The sequence below is a fragment of the Impatiens glandulifera genome, chromosome 2 (genome assembly GCF_907164915.1).
Source record: "Impatiens glandulifera chromosome 2, dImpGla2.1, whole genome shotgun sequence".
NCBI lineage: Eukaryota > Viridiplantae > Streptophyta > Magnoliopsida > Ericales > Balsaminaceae > Impatiens > Impatiens glandulifera.
In genome coordinates this window covers 740,597-760,543 of record NC_061863.1, presented here as the reverse complement: position 1 = coordinate 760,543, position 19,947 = coordinate 740,597, and the positions used below count along the sequence as shown (strand labels likewise).

At 33.8% G+C, this 19,947-nt stretch overlaps 4 protein-coding genes across 6 annotated transcripts; 1 reads left to right on the top strand and 3 right to left on the bottom strand.

The window, feature by feature from the left end:
- The first annotated feature begins 2,288 nt into the window (after positions 1–2,288).
- Positions 2,289–4,432, top strand: LOC124926291 (probable flavin-containing monooxygenase 1). The gene is made up of 4 exons (XM_047466486.1): positions 2,289–3,070; positions 3,130–3,305; positions 3,377–3,738; positions 3,924–4,432. The coding sequence occupies exons 1-4, from the start codon at positions 2,392–2,394 to the stop codon at positions 4,264–4,266; spliced, it is 1,560 nt and encodes a 519-aa protein (XP_047322442.1). The 5' UTR covers positions 2,289–2,391; the 3' UTR covers positions 4,267–4,432.
- A 2-nt stretch (positions 4,433–4,434) lies between these two features.
- Positions 4,435–11,809, bottom strand: LOC124926290 (protein DETOXIFICATION 45, chloroplastic). Of its 2 annotated transcripts, none has more exons than XM_047466484.1 (15): positions 11,646–11,809; positions 11,159–11,520; positions 10,930–11,072; positions 10,400–10,543; positions 10,137–10,312; positions 9,837–9,972; positions 8,909–9,005; positions 8,511–8,611; positions 7,323–7,486; positions 7,069–7,140; positions 6,824–6,940; positions 6,635–6,730; positions 6,428–6,549; positions 5,361–5,456; positions 4,435–4,969 (listed from the first exon to the last, which is right to left on the bottom strand). In XM_047466484.1, exons 2-14 carry the CDS (start codon positions 11,509–11,511, stop codon positions 5,399–5,401), a joined length of 1,779 nt encoding a protein of 592 aa, XP_047322440.1. In that variant the 5' UTR covers positions 11,512–11,520; positions 11,646–11,809; the 3' UTR covers positions 4,435–4,969; positions 5,361–5,398. The 2 variants fall into 2 exon arrangements, with proteins under 2 accessions (XP_047322440.1, XP_047322441.1); XM_047466485.1 differs by having other exon boundaries at positions 10,137–10,309.
- A 1,316-nt stretch (positions 11,810–13,125) lies between these two features.
- On the bottom strand, positions 13,126–15,332 carry LOC124926225 (microfibrillar-associated protein 1-like). 2 transcript variants are annotated; one of them, XM_047466417.1, is made up of 3 exons: positions 15,141–15,332; positions 13,406–14,656; positions 13,126–13,313 (listed from the first exon to the last, which is right to left on the bottom strand). In XM_047466417.1, the coding sequence occupies exons 2-3, from the start codon at positions 14,581–14,583 to the stop codon at positions 13,196–13,198; spliced, it is 1,296 nt and encodes a 431-aa protein (XP_047322373.1). In that variant the 5' UTR covers positions 14,584–14,656; positions 15,141–15,332; the 3' UTR covers positions 13,126–13,195. The 2 variants fall into 2 exon arrangements, with proteins under 2 accessions (XP_047322373.1, XP_047322374.1); XM_047466418.1 differs by having other exon boundaries at positions 15,158–15,332.
- A 1,117-nt stretch (positions 15,333–16,449) lies between these two features.
- On the bottom strand, positions 16,450–19,247 carry LOC124927106 (ER membrane protein complex subunit 7 homolog). The gene is made up of 7 exons (XM_047467454.1): positions 19,067–19,247; positions 18,600–18,643; positions 17,379–17,469; positions 17,221–17,284; positions 17,022–17,138; positions 16,795–16,903; positions 16,450–16,707 (listed from the first exon to the last, which is right to left on the bottom strand). The coding sequence occupies exons 1-7, from the start codon at positions 19,165–19,167 to the stop codon at positions 16,610–16,612; spliced, it is 624 nt and encodes a 207-aa protein (XP_047323410.1). The 5' UTR covers positions 19,168–19,247; the 3' UTR covers positions 16,450–16,609.
- Between the last annotated feature and the right edge of the window lie 700 nt (positions 19,248–19,947).

Sequence of the window (19,947 nt, the reverse complement as noted above, 5' to 3'; positions counted from 1 at the left end):
ACAATCTTTTGAATATTGTATAAAATTTGGGTTTTAATTTTGACATTTTATTTATGTGCTGGAGTTTGAGTGGCTCTGCCTCAAAATCAATTTGAAATTGTGTGAAAACAAATTGTTTGTTAGTGAATAGTAAGGTGTTTAGTTTTCCTTAATTAAAAAAATAATAATTTTTTGGGGCATTTATTTATTTTTACATTTAATTTATAATTTTTAAAAATTTGAAATCAACAAATTATTTTTAAAATAATTATATACGAATTAAAATTTATAAGTAATTTAAAACCGATTTGTAACCCTTCCATAACTTTATCTGATGAATTAAATAAAATTGATTATATGAACCATTTAATTTAGAAAGCTTATATATATAGAGAGAGAGAGAGAGTAATGATAATATATATTCGATAGCATATGATAATAAAAAATAATTAGGAATAATAATACATTTGCTCAGCCGAACCTGAGGAGAATCCCGAGCCTCGCTGGAAGATCCCGTAGCTGCTGCAGAAAGAAAGAAAGAAAGTTAAGACTGACAATCCCGATCGATCGATCTGTCCTCAGGAAAGGCGATTCTTTTCGTTATTATAAATATACCCATTTTGGGTATTGCATGTATTAAATTAAAGAAACCAAATAAAAGAAGAGAGAATTCGAGATTTTTCGATCTAGTGGCCTAGCTGTGTTTTCTTCTTCATTCAATCCATCTGGTATTTATTTTTATTTCTTTAATATTTTGTTTCACTGCATTGCTATAATCAATATATTCATTATGAATTCTTCAACTTAAATTTGAGGCTCACTCTACAAGTAAATATATTCTTTCACTCTCATACTTTTCTTTGCTTCTCTAGACGACGATAATTTAACATTTCTTTCTTTCTCTAAACATATTTTATCGTATCTAAAAATTGCGATATACCGTCAATATTTAATAGAACAGTAGATTTCGAGATTTTAGTATATCGAAATAACATTATAGTTACGGTATTAATTTTCATTTACCGAAACTTTCAAGTTCGATATATGGTGTAGATAAAAAATTATGATATATCCTAAATAGTCTGGGTAAAGGTTGGGGTTCGGTTCTAATTTGTGAAATAAGATCTGAGTTGTCTCATTGACTCATTCGAGTGTGCTGGTCGACTCATATGTGAGTTCGCGAAACAATTATCGGGCAGTTTTGAGTGAGGCCTGGGCTCTATTTAACAGGCCCAATTTTCCTTTTCCTTTTTTTTAGCATGGAAAATAAATAGTTCAATTTGGGTTCTATTTTAAATAAAATAAATTCATTAAAGATGGGCTGGGCCTTTCTCTTATAAAATAAAATAAATGACAACAATAAAGTCCAGGCCTAGGCTTGATATCTAAATTCTTATTATAACTAAGGGCTTCTCAACAGATCCAGTTTAAATTTTTAATAAATAAAAATAAATTATTTTCCCAATTAAATGAATTGAAATCATTTATAATTAAATAAATAAATAAAAGTTTATAAAAGAATAAATTTAAACAAATAAATTCTCTTCATAAAATTATTTTGTTCATTTTTATATTAAATATCATGTTAAAAAAAAAAAAATACCAACAAATTTATTTTTCGAGGGTATAACTAAATACCGAACCAAATCAAATATCTTTATTTATGTTTTTAAGCGTTTTATCATTTTTCTATCCAAATAAAAAAATTGACTCAGAAGAATATTGATCTTTTATGAGATTTTTGACATAACATATTTCATTTATACTTTGTATTAAAATTGTTTTAGCTAAACTATTCTCTTTTTATTCACCTTAAACAAAAACAATTATTCTGCATAAATTCTCCAAATCAGATTTCAACCCTTTTTTATCCCCAGACCCACCTTGGGGCAGCTCACTTATGTGTTTTATTTTTCTCTATAATATAAGCAGTCTAACTTGAACCTTAAAAATCCAACTCAACTCACCACCTATTCATATTGTTTGACATGATGTTGATTCATTCATTAAATAGCACTGCATGCAATATGCATATATAGATAGAAGTAGTAGAGGGAACTATTGTTAGTTTTATTGGGGGGCAATGGTTACAATTAGGGGGTTTAGGGTTAATAATATGTTTGGTGGTAATTAGGATAAGGATAGGGATAGCTAGGTTTTGGTTTCATATGTGATGAGACAAGGACATGTGGGTGTTGTGTTGGGACCATTTATGTGCATTTTTCTGGTATGTGTGTTTGTTTGTCAAACGAAGTTAATGGTATGGATGGAGTTGTCATCATGATGGAGAAGGGACAACTTGTTTCTTTAGACTTTGAAAACTCTACTTCTTCTTGTTGTTGTTTGGCAGCATTACCATAACAAAATAAGACCGAAACAGAACCAGAACCAAAACCAAAACCGGAGAAGAGAATGGAAGGGGAGGGTCGTGAAGTGGGGATTATCGGAGCTGGGATAAGCGGATTATTGGCATGCAAGTATGTGTTGTCAAAGGGATATCATCCTGTTGTGTTTGAGGCAGAAAGCAGCATCGGTGGGGTGTGGCTCAAAACATTTGAGACCACAAAGATTCAGACTGCAAAATCACTCTACCAATTCTCTGATTTCCCATGGCCTCCTCCTGATCTACCCACAGAACAATATCCTACCCAGGACCAAGTCCTCCATTATATCCAATCCTATGCTCACCATTTTGATCTCGAATCACACATCAGATTCAATACCAAAGTTGTCACTCTCACCTATAATCAACAACAACAAGAAGAGCAGACCCCTTCTTGGAGCCACCCTTCATCCTCTTCTAAAGGAAAAGGAAAATGGAACCTCACACTATTACACCATCAAGAACCCAAGGTCTTCCAAGCTGACTTTGTCATCGTATGTGTGGGAAGGTTCGGTGGAGTTCCCAACATTCCTAAATTTCCATCTGGTAGAGATCCCAATGTTTTCCAAGGCAAGGTCATACATTCCATGGACTATGCATCCATGGACTACCCCGATGCAAAACAGTTTCTCCGAGGCAAGAAGATCACTGTTGTTGGCTTTCAGAAATCAGCACTTGACATTGCAATGGAATCCGCAGCTGTAAATGGTCAGTCTACTACTCAACTTAACTCAATCCTACTTACCTAAATTGTTATAACATTACAGGTTTGGAGAATCCCTGTACAGTATTATACAGGACAAAACATTGGAATGTCCCAGATCACCAACCTTGGGGAGTTCCACTTGCTAATCTTTACCTTAACCGCTTCTCTGAGCTCATGGTTCACAAACCAGGCGAGGGATTCCTTCTCTCTATTCTAGCTTCACTTCTATCGCCTTTGGTAATTACACGCCTTCATAATTTACCCTTTCCATACATTAATAATCGACTGACTGTCTGTGGGGATAGCAGAGATGGGCCTCCTCAAAGTTTGTCGAGACTTACATAAGCCATAAGCATCGGCTTGCAAAGTTTGGGATGATACCAAAACACAGCTTCTTGCAAGAACTTAGTTCTTGTTTAATCTCCACAGTACCTGATGGCTTTTACGACAAGGTTGAACAAGGAAGCATCATATTGCAAGAAGCTCCGACTTTCCACTTCTTCCAAAATGGTATTTTAATTAACGGAGAGACAAATATCACCACCTTGGAAACAGATTTAGTCATCCTAGCAACAGGATTCGATGGTGTCTCCAAGCTAAGAGGCCTTTTTGAATCCAGAATCTTCCAGGACTTGTTAACTGAACCACACAACTCACTACCTCTCTACAGGTACTTTTTTTGGTCCATGTAGTAGTTAGTGTTCTCCTATATGTTTTGTGTGTGTTCCACCTAAGCAATAGTTAGCAAACCCCATTTGGAAACACTTATCTCGATCCTTTTTAAAACAAATACAAATTCAGATCCCTAAAGTGCTTCCAAATGGGGTATACTTATATATATTGTGGTATATGCAGAGAATGCATTCATCCCCGGATTCCACAGTTAGCTGTAATAGGGTTTTCGGAGAGTGTTACGAATCTATTTACCTCAGAGATTAGATGCAGATGGGTGGCAGAACTTCTTGATGGCACATTCATGCTACCGAGCATACAAGGCATGGAGAAAGAAATAGATAAGTGGAATGATTATAAGAAGTTGTACTCAGGGAAATACTACAATAGATCCTGCATTGGTGCCCTTCATATATGGTACAATGATCAGCTATGCAAAGACATGGGCTGGAATCCTAGGAGGAAGAAGGGAATAATAGCAGAGTTGTTTCAGCCTTACGGCCCAATGGATTACACTAATCCTTGACCGAAGTCATCTGGCTGCTGTTCGTTGTTTTTATTTGAGTTTTTTTTTTTCAATTTAAATAAAGGTGTTTTAGTGAGAATCAAAACTCTTACCACTTGAATTTGAGGGTCGAGAGGGTCTGGTTGATATTCTTGATCAGAATTTCTTAGTCACTCTATTCCATGTATATCCAAGTCAAAAGACTAAACTAAAAATTAAAATGTGTAAACAATTGTGTCCTATACCATCTCATTGAATCTACTGTTATTATCCACTCAGTTCATTCCTAGTGGAGTAAATACACTTGGCAGGGCAGACATAACTGCCAAAGACAGACATCACTACTTACCAATAAGAAGCCCATAACTCAATTAGTTCCATCGTGTGAAATAACCAAACTAGTTTTACAAAATGTCATTCTACTTTCATCACGTGGTCTGAAATAATCCTGTATTTACAATGATCGTAACTTCTTTATTTACAGGGAACTTTGTAAAGTGAGATCGGATTGAGTCGGAAATAAAATGATTAAACAAAATATCACTACCAGGTGTAGACCCAAAAAATCACCCACAAATCGAGGAAGGAGCATACACTTGCTGTCAAGGCATCAAAATATTAGCTTACAGTTGGAATAATCTGCATCATGTTTGTACTGGACATTGAAACAAGGAGGTGACTATCACCAGCAAAGACTGATCCTATTTTTGCTACAACAGGGTACCTATTATAAAAGATATAGAAGAAATAAATCAAGAGGGAGAGACTTGTCATTTCGCAATCAATGCCTACAAGTAAAGACATCAATGAAAAATATAACTTTTAACATTTATTGCAGGATAAGCAAACTAGGTTTTACTACTATTTTTTTAAAAAAGAAGAAAAAAAAAGGTCATTATCTACTTTTATAAAGCAAGAAAGGAACGTCATAAGAGTAGAGCACTGAGTGGAAGGTCATTATCTCACCCCGAAAATCAAATATCACCTTTCAAATGTCCTAGATTGTCTGCTCATTTATATCCTCTTATTACTCTTTGCTCTTTATAATTTTAAAGAGCAAGATGATCACCCATAATCCACAAAAGTATCATTCTAGATTTAATAGAAAACATTACCTTACTGTTCATTGTGAATAAAGAGAAGTCCACCTAACTCATATCTCTTTCAAATCTACATGAAGAAACCACCATGGCCCATCTTTTGATAATAACCTGGAAAGAAGATAAAATTTTGACAATCTTTTTACTGGAAGAAAATTGAGTCACTGTATCACATTAATGCATTTGCACAGGGGCATGACCGAATAGAACTGTAGGAGAAATTTCTGGATAAAGACAGCATAAAAATGAGAAGAAAAATTATTCCACAATTTTATGTCTGGAAATGTACATGTTACATATTTTGACGAGACATAAAAATTTAGAGCTTAAAAAAACAGAAGTTGGAAATCAGCAGACTAAAATGGATGGCTAATAGGAACAATGGAGTTGGACAAAGGCCATTCAATTTGGAGTTCTCCATTTTGATTGCCATAAGAACATGTGAAAGGATAACAAATATCATTATTCAATTTTTCCTCTATGCTACTAATGAAAATTTTAGCTCGTTCTCAAACTAGTTGATAACACATGGAATTTTAGTGTGATTGTAATATCCAAACAAAAAAACAATTTCTAAGAAAATAAAAGTTGAAAATATATAACCAAGTCTCTCAAACTATAAATGATCATGTAAATATCAATCTACGCTTAGTGTACCACCCTTCCAACAATCACTAACACTCGATGGTTCATGCCTGAAGGGAGGAGCTCCATCTCTCTCAACAACTTTTGGTAGTCAATGATTTTGACCATTTAATGTTTCTCTCTTTGAAATGATCTCTTTTAGTTAGTCTTTCTTGTGTATTGTTTATACATTGAGCTCCCTTTTAACATTTGAGATGATCAAGAAATACAACTCAATCTTCTTTCTAAATCTCACAATTAGCAATAGTAGACTCCTAGTCTTGAATACATCCACGTGCACAACATTCACATGCAAAGAACCGCATCAAGATTGTCAACCAACCATTAGATTTTCAATGTTCTACGGTATATTGAAGGATAAAAGGTTATGGAAGAAAGCTTGTTTTGAAAACACCTAAGTTGTTAGGAACTTTTGCAAATAATACCACGAAATTTACCTGATGCAACCTGCCACTGCACGTAGTCCCATGAAAAGAGCCAAGCCTGACCACACACCACGAAAGCCAAAGACTGGCGGAGCACATAGAAGATATGCTGAGGAAATTGCTCCCACCGCTATCTGTTATAATCTAAGGATGTCACTGGAAGCCACAATTTTATCTCCAAAAACAATACAGGTGGAAAGATTTTATTCCAAATCATACCATAGAATAAGCTGCATATTTGAAATCTGAAACGCCGAAATGCAGACCATCGACTATAAATGCTAGAGCATTCAAAGGTTGACTTGCACTCACAAACTATAGGAATTCCAGACAAAATCAAGTTGAAAAAATATTGTGCTCGAAATTGTAAAAAAAAAAACTGAAGGAGAAAAGTGCAGGTGAAATTACCAAAACCACAGTTTTAACAGCGCACAAGACTTCCATATCTTTTGTGAATAGTGTAGCTAAAGTACTGAAAGATAGGCCCAATATTACAGCCAGGGAAGCTCCTGTAAGTAGTCCCAACTGCAATGAATATGATAACTAAATAAAAAAGATGCTCAAGGCAGTACAACCACCAGCATATGTATTCAAAAATCTATCCTTGGAAAATCAAAACTGATTCACTTTGAAGAAATGTGGAGGTGAATTACCTTTAAAACAAAGTTGGTGACTTCCCTAGAGGTTTTGTAATCACCCTTTGACAAATAACTTGCAACCAAGGCCTATTTGATTTGTGAATCAAGAATTAGAACAAAGACAAAACCCTTGATACAGTGATTTTTTATGCAAACCATCAAATAAATGAATTTTCTGTTGATTTTTTTTCAATTAAGAGATGAATCCATCCTGTATCCAACGAGTCACATAGTAACATATATTAATCTTAAAAAATAAAACTATAAACCTGAGCAGATGCTGCTAGTGCATCGGTGAGCATAGACACAGCTAACCATACTTGTAGACAAATTTGATGAGCAGCCATAGCCACTGGTCCTTGACGTACGGCCATAGATGTACCAAGTGTCATAGTTATAAGAACAGCAAGGGTTCTCCCGATAAGAAAACCTCCTGGAGAAGTACGTATGAAAATATCTTTACACGAAAGATCTGTAAATCTAAAATAAGGCACATAAAAATTCATGAGAAAAAATTGCATCTGATTGTTGTATGCAGGCTATCTAGGTGATACTATTACTGGCCATTAGCTTCCTGCTTGAGGCTACAACATCTTGACAGCACAACTGCCAACAACTCTAGTATAAGGTCAATGCCAGAGAATATATACTCAATTACATAAAGAAATGATGGAAATGTAAAAGTATAAGTTTAGTTTCTCCATTTGTGCATTACACACAAGCTACACAAACAAAAGTTATTTATACGCTTTAAATGTCTTCTAAGCCAACTAAAAGATTGAAGGTCCATCATGGTTTATCGGTATAAGCATCTCATAGACACCAATTCTTAGGGTTGAATTGTAATGATAATTCAAATAGAAAAAAGGAGACTTAGAGAAAAGAGAAGAGACTAGATATGTTTCCTTCATAATCAAGCATGGTTAAAACCATGACATAAGCCCCCTATATATAGTCCCCACTATATAATAGGACAATCATAAGTCTACTAGTACTGAAATACTTATAAACAGATAAACTAGAATGCCAACATAATTATCCTAACCAGCTAAATAAAATAAAAAACAATAGTTATCTACTAATAAGAAATAAAATATCTAATACTTCTAATTTGTGAGTCAGGTGTCCTCATGTAATTGGCCCATTGAAACCATAACCTATGTTCTGTATCAACATCTTTGAAGATTAAATTTTAATAGCAAGGATATTCCTTTGTCAAGATCATTCAGGAACTGCTAGGAGCCTAACAATAGAAGAGTCTGGCAGAGAACCTTGAAAAGCCATCTTTGAATGGAGAACGTCATTGGATATGCACAGGAGTTGAAAATATACTATAGAACACTTTCAGTGTGAGGTAAGAACCCATTTTAGATGAAAAAGTATAGATGCAAAGTACACCATGAAATGTGCATCAAAGATGAGCAAATATATGGCAGCCTAATCAAAAACATAATTACCAGATTTTAGATAGCCACTGAATCGCAGATCTCTTAGTTTTGGAGGCAGTAAAACAACTCGCTTATTTAGATGCCAAATCATTAATAAAGTAACAATGTATCTGCAAGAATGATGTTCAACATTAGTGTTAGTAGAAGTTGTCTATTAAAGCAATGAACACGTGAGGAGTAGAGACAGCCGAAAGTCAGATTTTCTTTGTATACTTGAATGAATAATATGTACATTGGGTATTGACATTTATACACAATTTTCCATTTAAGAATATGGTAGTAAATACAATAAAATAAAAGAGGATATTCTGATTTCCAAAAATCTGCAGCTGAACTGATTTGAAAGGGCTGCCTTCCTTGTGGAATTATTCCTTTAGAATTCTTGAGTTTAAAATAGGAAGACATACTGAGATATAACTGTAGAAATGGCTGCTCCAGTGACTCCCAACTGCAGGTAATACATAAGTAAGGGGAGCAAAAATATTGCTGAAAAATTACCAATGCCTGCACAAACAGAACTGTGAGGATGACCAGAAAAAGTTCTTTCTACAAACATGAATAAGTAGTAGTTAATGTCCTTAGCTGGGACATCAATATGAACTTTAGAAGTTGGAAATGATCTGACTAAACAAGTTGGACTAAATTATATATGTCATTTCTAAGTTCTGGTCCACATCTTGAAGCCGCAGAATTAACCACTTATGCAACACCATAGTTAGCCAGAATAAATGTGCCCATCTGACAAAAAGATTAGTTATGAAGGCAGCATATGCTAAATAGTACCAGAGACTGATTTAATATGGTCACTAGCAAAAGGAAGTAGCTTTTACTATTTAACATAATTTATAAATTATAAAAAAAAAAAACTATTTAAACGATCAAAACATATCTTGCATGAACTCACTGAGAAAAAACTAAGCAGTTCTTCAAGGTAAATAAATTACTTGACTTGGATGAACAACTTGAAAAATATCTGAGTTTGCAGGCTTGCAATTTCATAAGTGAATCAATAAAAAATAAAAAATCCAACAAGATTTCCATAAAAATCTTAGAAATTCCAAGAAAGATGTTATCTCTTCACAAGGCCATGTTATCTCTTTTGTGGTTGAATGATGTCTTCCAATTAATCAACATGCATATAAACACAGATTATCTAGTGGTCCATGACATTCCTGGTGAAGCCTAAGATATTTACTAGCAGAACACATAAATATGTGTGCTTGACACAACTCATCAGCACATATGTAGCACCTTTGGAAAGAGGAACTTCAGGAACGAGCCAATCGAAACATGGAAAGGATGAAGTGTCACAGTAAAGTTGAAGCAAACACTTACATAGGCATAAAACTGGAGTTCGTGTATCCTTGAAACCACGAAAAATGCCTTGAAGAGCCAAAGAAATGACAACAGCGGGAGCACCAAGGGCTCTAAGGCAGAGAAACTTCTGTGCTGGAAATCGCATTGGGGAGCCCTGTTTAACATTTGGAAAAATTCAATAGTCTATTTCTCTCTTACAGTTACATACACCATGCGCATATAAGAATGAATAGCAAAGCTAGTGGCTACTTCTCAGTCATCCCCTACCAACCAAAATAAGGAAACAAGTCTACCATATAAATATGCAAAATTAATTACCTTTGATATTCCCATCAAGTTAAGAAAGAGTCCAGATCCAATACACAAGGCCAGAGCCTCTATGATACCAATACCAACTGCCAAAACTAGTGCTGTGGACACAGAGGATAGATGTTTCTTTTTATTTATGTCCTTGTGAGCTTTACTGATGCTACCTTCCTCATCATGGACATCTTCTTCAGAAAATCAACTCCCAATTTAGCATCAACGTGAAGACCAAATACAAAGTGAATAATAGCACAAATATGATATATGAACTCTACCTGAATTGAAATGTCTGACTTCATTTTTCGAGATGTCCTCAGCCACAAAAGAAGTAGCAATACTGAGAAGCGGAATGTTGAACAGCTTTGATATAATATTAAAGATTGAGATTGAAATACCAGCAGAGGCAAGCTCTACTGAACCTATGGACACAAAATGAATTCTTCAGATATCAGGTTCTCCTAAAATCTACCATCCCCCACCCCCCCACACACAGACAGACACAAATAAAAATAAATGATAAACCACTTGACACTTTTCCTTGCAAAACTGAGAAAAAATAGAAGTCACCCAACCACTGAGTGAAACAAACGCATAATAAGGACAGGTGCAATGCAATGCAATGCAATGCATTACAGAATAGTTTAATTGAGGAAGATCATTAACTTGATTCTTACAAACATCCAACTAGATTCGGTCAAATGAAATGTTACATCCAAATAATCAATAGGAAACCCAAACATCAAAATACTAACCTGACATGTTGAACCAAGAAAAGAAGAAATTGACATAAAGCTACTTATATTACCTATTCTACCGATGTATGCGGTCTCCATGAGCTGTGCAAAGGGTTCAATAGCCTGTCCAGCGAATGCAGGCCATGAAAGCATTATAACTTCACGTTTAGCATCAGGTATCTGTAATTGAGTGGAGAATTTATCCTCCAGGTCACTGCAAAGGAAGCCAAATAAGTGTTAATTGAGTGGATTTCATCATCATACAAATTCATGTAGATAGTTTGCAATTAAAGACCTTACAAAGCTTTTTCAGATGAATTGCTTAGATATTGCTCTTGTTTAGCAGTAGAACTCTCGTCCACAAATGAAGGGTTGGATCCACAATTAAAAATGAAGCGATTCCCAAATGCAGGGGAAGTGGGTTTCTTTTGAAACGTTGAGAAAAGACTAGAGCGCGGTAAAACATCTCCATTTGTGAATCTCTTCTTCTTCGTCTTCTTCTTATAAGAGTTTGCAAGACAAATGTTGTTTCCACATGGTAGCTTCAAATTGAAGGGCAAACTTTTGCTCTTTATAGTAAGGTCATATTCACTTGTTAATCTACTTGGCAATCCAGTGGAGACCATGCCATACGTGAGTTTGGAAGTCGTCATCTTAATGAACTGATCATACGAAACATGCAAATTGAAATTAACAAAAGAGATACAATGAGATGAGACATGAAAAAAGGAAGGAAATAAGTAAAGAAGAATGGAAAGATAAGCAAGAAGGAAGGAAGGATATATACCTAGAGAAAACGGATTTAATGGTCGCGCGCGCATGAAAGTCAGAAAACAGTATTATATATGAAGGAGCGAAAAGATTCAAAGAAGCTGAATTGCAGAGAAGATGATGAAGAAGAAGAAGAAACAGTGTAAGAAATTCGGTGAAAAATACTCCGCAGCGGTACTGTAGTCTTGATCAGAAAGAAAGCTGAGAAGAAGAAGAAAGAAGAAGGAGAAAGAGTATATTATATATATATTTTCCCACCGCTCCGACAAATTATGATGATGTTCTCAATGCTAAAACAAAAATAATCAAGAAATATTAAATTTATCTTTCAAATACCGACCGACCGATTGACCCAAAGAATTATTTAGTCTGGTTAGCACTACACTTGTATCAATATGCTCTCAAAATAATATATATAGTATTAGGATTTACGATTTCAACTTCTATTATTGCTACGATGTTGCTGTAATTCGGTTTGATCGAGTTTGGTAGGAATTTTCCTTTTTCGAGAAATCATAACTCTTCAAGATTGGTAAGATTTGAGATGCTTGGTAAGTAAAATTATTCTTACTTTAGTAAAATACTTTGGAAGCATTGCCTTTTATTATTGATGTTAGTTGATATCGGAGTTTTCCCTATACCAAGTTTGAAGTAAATATCATACTGATATTTAGTATTTTGATAGAGATTTTCATAAACTAGATTCTAGAAAGTAACTATTACTAAATCTTATTTTAAAATCCTAATTACTTTAATTACTTTATTAGTTCGGTTCATAATTGTTACTAAACCTAGTAACCGAATCGTAGAGTACGATTTGACCAAATGTTTAAATTAATTAATGATAGCTCGGTTTCATCATCACTAAACCGAATAACTAAATCTTTGAGTTGAGTTGATCGTTTCAAAAACAGTTAGTTATTCGGAGATCTTTATAGCTCATGGATACTAATGGAGTGGATCGGAGACTTACTAATATCTTTGTCTCGTTCTATTCTAAAAAAAATATTACCATTCTGTCTCGTTTCAAAAAAAATTATGCAGGAATTGTTTATATCATATTTTAAAAAGAAATATATATATATATATATATTTCGATCCACCCGAAAAATTGGATGGAATGACGCTAATAATTATCTTAATTGGGGGATAACCGACCTAATAAAAATTTTGAAATGACAAAATGACCGCTCCCCATTTTCGGACAAACGTCACACGACAAGGTATTTTCGTCGTACAACAGGAAAAGTGATCATTTTCCTAAATTTTATTAAACATTAGTCATTCCCCCAAATAAGGACTTGTCATAAAATTTTCAATAAAAAAGTTGTTATTTATTAAATATAATAATAATAATTTTAAAATACTGATTTTGTAATATTATTTTCCTTAATTAATAGGTTTAACTCAAAGATTAGTAATTATTTTCATTCATACAACACCAATAAGAACATTTGAGTTAGCTTCTGTAAATTAAAAGGATGAATAAAAGTTTAGTAAATCAAAATAACATCTATAAAAACAGACAATATTTTGTTTACAAGATGATTAAGTATTGATGATGAATTAGGGTTTCTCCCAATCTTTAATCTTCTTACTCCCTTTGGGTTTTGCAATTGGAGCATTCATCCCACCACCCATTTTTGCATTGTACTTTGCCCTAAGAGGGTCATTGAAAGTCCATCTGCATTCAAATTCAAAACCAATAAATCAATCAGTTTTAACCAAATGATTCATACTCAAATTCAAAATCAAAATTTCTTTCCTACTACTTACGGATTGTTCCAATCTGTGGTGTCCTCGTTAACCAGATGGGTCCATTTAGTTCGTCCGCTGCGACCAAAGTGCTTCACCTGCATCACCTTTGGCAATATAGACTTGTCCATCTTATCTTCTCCAGTTGGTGAAGAGAAATCGCGCCTAAATATTGTCTCATCTCCTCCAGCAGTGCCAACTCGGTCATCAGTAGTTGACTGAAAGAAAGCACCTTTATGGTAATACTTTTGCATGAACCTCCATTTTTGCTTCGAAGGAGCACCAGTTTCTTTCGGGTTCTTCCTCTCCCATTCCCTCCTCTCTTCCTCTGTCATATTTCTAACCCTCTCGATCTCTTCCCTCTCTTTCAGCACAGCATCTCTACCCTCCCTATCCCTTTTGATCCTCGCGATTTCTCTTCCCTTCCAAGCTTCGTATTCTTCTGCCTCGTTTGTTTCGTCGTCAGTATCCACATCGGCTGCGTCTGCCTCCAGCTCTATGTTCCTTTGAATTTCTACATCCTTACGGATCTCTTCAACCACAATTTTCTTAGTCTCTGCTTTTCTTTCTTCGAGTCGCTTCTTCACAGACTCCTCAAGGGCCAGTTCCTCTGCCTCGAGTCTTTCGCGCTCAGCTATGGTATCCCTTTCTGATTTAGGTACAAAGACAGGCTTCACCATTGCCATACCCGTCGTTTCTTCCTCAGAATCAGTCTCGTATTCAGATTCTTCTTCATCTCCTTCCTCCTCCTCTTCTTCTTCTTCCTCCTGAATAGGAGCAACTTCTTCTTGTTGCCTCTGAAGATTCTTTTCTCTAATTCTCCTCCTCCTTTCCTCCAAAGCATCATCATCATCGTCATTATCATCTAAATCTTCTTCCTCCTCTTCTGCTGTTGATATAATCTCAGCTTGTCTAATACGTCTGTGATCAGCTCTCACATCTTCATCAATCTTACTCTCAGCCAACCTACGTAAACGAGGATCGTCCCGTTTATGGATCTCGGAATCTTCATGGATTGGAAAGGCTTTCTCAAGGGCGCTTGCCCTATTCATTCTAATATCCTCATCTTCTTCCACTTCATCTGCCCATTCAGGAGCTTTACCAGGCCAATATCTTTTCACTTTTGTTTGTCCGATTTTTCCCCTAAGTTTTTCCCTAATTGCAATCACAGAATCACTAACACCTGCTACCACCGACATTTTAACCCTAAAAAATTGCAGTCAGTCTTGCTAAGAGAAATTATTCCAATCTTCCAACGAACAGATTGAATTCCTGAAAAAACACACACAAAACATCAACTACTTACTGTATAAAATGGACAGAGAAGCAAGTGCTACACTTACTGAATCATTTAACAAGTTCAATTAGATCCAGAAACCAAATATTTGATGGTACTAAACATTCTAATAATATATATATCTTTCAGTTCCTAAATCCTGACTAAGGCTGAAGCTCCAAACTGAGCATATAGCAAGTTCAATTAGATAAATACATAATGATCCTGAAACCAAATATTTAACGGTACTAAACATTCTAATAATATATATATATATCTTTCAGTTCCTGAATCCTGACTGAGGCGGTTGAAGCTCCAAATTGAGCATATATCAAGTTCAATTAGATCCAGAAATACATAATGATTCAAATGATAAACATATATCTCAAACTTACAAAATTCACAGCACAGTCGAATATAATTGGTAAATGCAAATTCATATGTAGAAAGAAAACAAAGAGTCTTTACACGAGAACATACGTGGAAAATAACTTCACCTTCCTCGATTGGCAGCTGAAAACGAAGGAGGTGCTGGCGTGCCGCTGCTAGGGGAGAGGAGAGAGAGTGAGAGAGATCTGGAGAGAAAGGTCGCGTCCGCGGGAGAGAGTTAGGGTTGTGTCGTCGCTTGAAAAGATGAAAAATCGCCAGAAGAAGAAGAAGAAAGTTGAAGAGAGAGATGATGGATAGAAACAGAAAAGGTTAGGGTTTTATATGAACGGGTAGATGGTAGGTCGGGCGACCCGACTAAGGAATGGGCTATGGGTCGTTTGTTAGCGTGGTGCAGATTAAGAGCGCGTTTGATATGGGTTTTGAGGGATATTTTTAGATTTTTTTAGCCCATTTTTTAGAAAAATAAAATTTTATTGCATTAGTATTATTTAACTATTTAATCACTTATTTTATCAAATAAAATATTAAAATATATTATTTTATTAATATATTTATTAAAATTAAATTTTATATAACAAGGATATTTTAATAATTAAATAAATTTAAAACTCTAATAAATAAATAAATTCACACAGGCTTTTAAACAAGAAAAATAAATAAAAACGAAAAACCAAAATAGTTAGCTCTAATTGGGTTGAAACCAGGTTTTCAATTTCTTTACCATTTCAATAATAAAAAAATTAAAAACTAATAACCTACTTTTCATATTGAATAAGAGTTTTTAGATGAAATATATATAAAAAAAAATCTGAAAAACCAAGATCACACGCTCTAATCTGAAAAATTTGAAAAACCCTATTTTTTTTAATTTTTTTTACAAAATATATCTAAAAAAACAAAATCACACAAGCTCAAATTTTCAATTTTACTGGGCAATGAGCAAAATCAAACAAAATAAATGTATCCATCTCAAACAAAAGAAAATGATGTATTTCAAATGTTCTTTGGAGCAAAATCCTTATTATCCCAAAATTATATGTTCTTAACATTATCCTTAAGTGTAAAACGCCTTCTTAAAATATATATATATATATATATATATATATATATATATATATATATATATATATATATATATATATATATATATATATTCTCACTCAAAATTGAACGGAAAATCATATATATTCTTAAATAATAAAAAAATATGGATTAACAAAAAGTAAAAAATAAGATGAATTATATACAATCTATTTAACCTTGTCAAATTACTATTACTAATACATACTATTAAAAAAAAGGTGAATATGAAACTACAGTATAAAATGAATACCAAAATGAAACTACAGTATAATAATTATCTATCATGTATCGTATTCATATTTTTACTTTCATCCTATCATATTCAAGCACCTTATTTTTTATTTGCATTCACCAAATAAATATATATTCATATGGAAGAATACAAATATTTAAATTTTATCCGCAAAATCGTGGATTCGAATAAAGATTAAGTTAAAACCCAATGTTGAATAGAGGGTTGAACCAATGTGTGAAAGCTAGCTCAATGCAGATCCAGCTGCTCCATTAAGCAAGCTAGAGAAAGGGACCCCTTGATTTCTCATCTCCTCGTGTGCTTTTTTCACCTCTTCAGGATCTGCAACAAAAATTTACAAGATATTTTACACGACAAATGAAATATGTTTTGTTTTATTTATTGTTCGCATAAATTCAAAACATTTACCAATATTCTCTATCATCTTCGGCATCACAAACATCACGATCATCATGAATCCAATCATCAATCCCATTGGGCTTTTAACAACAGACATTATCGAAAATGGCTCCCTTATCTGATCAGTTTCCCATAGAAATCAGACATGAGCTTATTTGAAAACATATATTTTGTCACAATCATGATCCTAATAAATTATAACAAAAGCCCATAGAGAAGATGAAGAAAAATCTAACCTCGAAGTAGTGTTCTTCGTTCATTGGTTCCAAAACCAACTCATTTAGACCCTTCCTGTTCTCAGTGAGTGCAGCCTTAACCTTACTGGGATATCTAGCACTGACATCCACACGAACCTGAAACTCGATAATAATAATAATAGTAAAAATATAGGATGATAATAATCGAGTAAGAGTTGCTAAGAAGATGATCACCCACAGGAGAAAAGAAATAACCGATTGCATTCACTTCAATGAGATGAGTACCAGCTGGAATATCATTGCTTTACAAAACAAAAGGTTAAGGAAGTTCAAAATACTGCTATAGTGGCAAATAGGATGATTTCTTAAGCAAATCAAGTTTTCTTGAAAGGATACAATGAAAAATAACCATCAGTGCTGAGAAAAGATACTCTTTTGCCACCATTAAGGATAACCTTAACATCTGAGAGTTTTCCTGAAAGGACACCTACGGAACAAAATTACCATTAGACCGAGAAAGTATTGATGGAATAAACCCAATTTCTTTGGAAAACATTGTTAAAGAAAATATCAAATTTCCCAAAGTGCAGTTAAGCAGCCCAACATGAAATGGGTGTTTTATGAAATCTCTAGCTAGTTTTTTTTTTAATGTAGGAAGCTAGCATGACCCCACTTCCATTTAAGGCGTTCTAAGTGGGAATCGAACCCCTGATATTCGGTCTCTTGGGAACCACTCTTGTCACAAATATCTAGCTAGTCCAAGCAGTAATGTCATCAGTAGCTGGTGTTGGGTTAAAAAGAGTAGTGTTTAACTATTTTGTTTCCCTACCAAAATATTTGCAGTTATTATCAGCTTATATCATGATAAAGGAAAGAAAAGAAGAAGAAGATTTCCACTTTTTTATTTGGTGGTCTATAGCAAAATAAATCAGATGCATACAAAAGTGATTGAAAACCAATATCATAATAAAACAAAAAGGTTATCACTTGACACAGTCTTTGCTAGCATACACATTTCTTTCATATATGTTAACACAAAAAAAAAAAAAAACGGGTTTTAGTGAAGAAGGATGTGGTCTCGGATGAATCTCAAACGGAAGTGATTCCGACAAATGCACCAAAACAGTCTCAACAGTTCAATGTTATTGATGTTTAAGAACAGTCTAGGGTTCTCATCCCCTCTAATGGATTAGTAGTTATAAAATTTATTTAGTTTAACTTTGTTTTCTTTTGAATCATGTACATAGAATTGAGCTTTTCTCCAATTGAACTGGCCAATATCTTGTACACTGAACTTCTCGTCCGATTGATTATTTATGAAAGTTACAAACACCTTCTTTATTTATGTCTGTTTCCAAACACGACAGTCCATAAGAGAACATTTAAAAGTGTTGATTTCATTATGTAAAACACAATTTCCATAGTTCTCCCGAGAAGAAGTTATAGAAAAATCACAAAAGCAAGCAGAAACTGAAAGTAGGTAGTGCTAAAGTTCTCTGTATCATTCTACAACTAGGCTCAATAGTCAAAACGAATTGTTTAAAAGACTTCACATACTCAGACAATCAAATATATCGATCTTTAAACAATAAACAGGGAACAAAAATAGAAGCACACCCGGTATCTTCACACGACCATTAATAGTATGCCCATCATCGCTCCTGTTTATCAAGTAACATTGCAATCTATTATCAAAACAGAAACTCATATGGACATGTAATTTGAGTTACAGGGAAGTATATCATGAACCAAAAGAAAAATTAAGGTGTAACACTAAATTGGTAATCACCAGCACATAAGAAATTATTCAGAGACTTGTATTATTTGCTAATTAAACCACACTGTAAGGAATCGGTAGTTTGACGAGAAGAAAAATCATTGAAATTAAACACTCTACTGTTCTTCCTGTATAGAAGAACATCATTCTTTTCCAATCGCAATAGGTGACTAATAAATTCATAAGCTAAATTTAAGCTCTAATGCCAGATATACGAAAAGGAGATCAGCAAAAACAGTAAGAGAGAATGCGTTCTAACATATTTTCTCTGTTCGAGCAGCAAATAGAGAGAAAGGATGAAGAATACCTCGCCGCTACGGAGGAGAGCACCGGTTGGAGAAAAAAGAAGCCAATGAGGAACGACACCACGAGGAAGATGATCGGCCGAGATCTCATTATCACTTCCATGAGAGAAAGAGAGAGATTTCAATTGATCAAAAGATGAAGGAGAACTTCCATTCTAGATCTCAATTGCAGTTGAACAGTTGATGATCAAAAGAATTAGGGTTTATTGAATTCAAAGCTTTTTATTTAAAATAACACTTTCAAAACAAAAATATAAGATTTAAAATTTTAAAAATTGATTCGTACAGGTATTAATTAATATTTAAGTGTAACTTGAATTAATTCAATTATTTGAATAAAACTACATATATATAGAGATGTTATTCAGTTTGGATTTAGTCATTATCATGATGATGTTACAGTTCAAGCCTTAATTAAAAAAATGATTTGAGACTTAAGAATGTTAATGTTAAAATGTTAAGCATTATCATGTAATATGTGATTTCCTATTATAGTTGTATAATTCATTGTCAAACTTCTGTTTTTTTTTTTTTATTTGAAGAAATTTATGCACCTCTTTGATATCATTTATATTTATATAAATAAATCACAATATTATTATCACATTTTTTCGTGACATTGTCTAAGATATTAATGCAAAGATTCTCAAGAAAATATACATTATCGTTCTCTCTAATGTCAAGATCATTTGGAAGTTTAATGTATATGGTTTCAAGTTGTCTCGTATATAAAATTTCACCATTTGATTGTCTAATATATATATGGTTTCACTAACATAAGAGATTGTTTCGACATCAATTTGTTCAAACTCAAGTTCTTCAGGTCTCCATTATTGAAATCCATTTCTTTTTCTTGAAAATTCACTTTTCCAAACCAATTTCT

Coding starts and splice junctions, on each gene's coding strand:
- LOC124927106 (XM_047467454.1), bottom strand. CDS start 19,167: ATGGAAGTGATAATGAGATCTCGGCCGATCATCTTCCTCGTGGTGTCG. Junction 17,470..18,599: donor TGGTCGTGTGAAGATACCGG/GTGTGCTTCTAT, acceptor TTTGTTCCGTAG/GTGTCCTTTCAGGAAAACTC. Junction 17,139..17,220: donor TCGGTTATTTCTTTTCTCCT/GTGGGTGATCAT, acceptor ATCGAGTTTCAG/GTTCGTGTGGATGTCAGTGC.
- LOC124926225 (XM_047466417.1), bottom strand. CDS start 14,583: ATGTCGGTGGTAGCAGGTGTTAGTGATTCTGTGATTGCAATTAGGGAA. Junction 13,314..13,405: donor ACCACAGATTGGAACAATCC/GTAAGTAGTAGG, acceptor ATTTGAATGCAG/ATGGACTTTCAATGACCCTC.
- LOC124926290 (XM_047466484.1), bottom strand. CDS start 11,511: ATGACGACTTCCAAACTCACGTATGGCATGGTCTCCACTGGATTGCCA. Junction 9,973..10,136: donor ACTTGATGGGAATATCAAAG/GTAATTAATTTT, acceptor AATGTTAAACAG/GGCTCCCCAATGCGATTTCC. Junction 9,006..9,836: donor AACTCCAGTTTTATGCCTAT/GTAAGTGTTTGC, acceptor CTGTTTGTGCAG/GCATTGGTAATTTTTCAGCA.
- LOC124926291 (XM_047466486.1), top strand. CDS start 2,392: ATGGAAGGGGAGGGTCGTGAAGTGGGGATTATCGGAGCTGGGATAAGC. Junction 3,306..3,376: donor CTTCACTTCTATCGCCTTTG/GTAATTACACGC, acceptor TGGGGATAGCAG/AGATGGGCCTCCTCAAAGTT. Junction 3,739..3,923: donor AACTCACTACCTCTCTACAG/GTACTTTTTTTG, acceptor TGGTATATGCAG/AGAATGCATTCATCCCCGGA.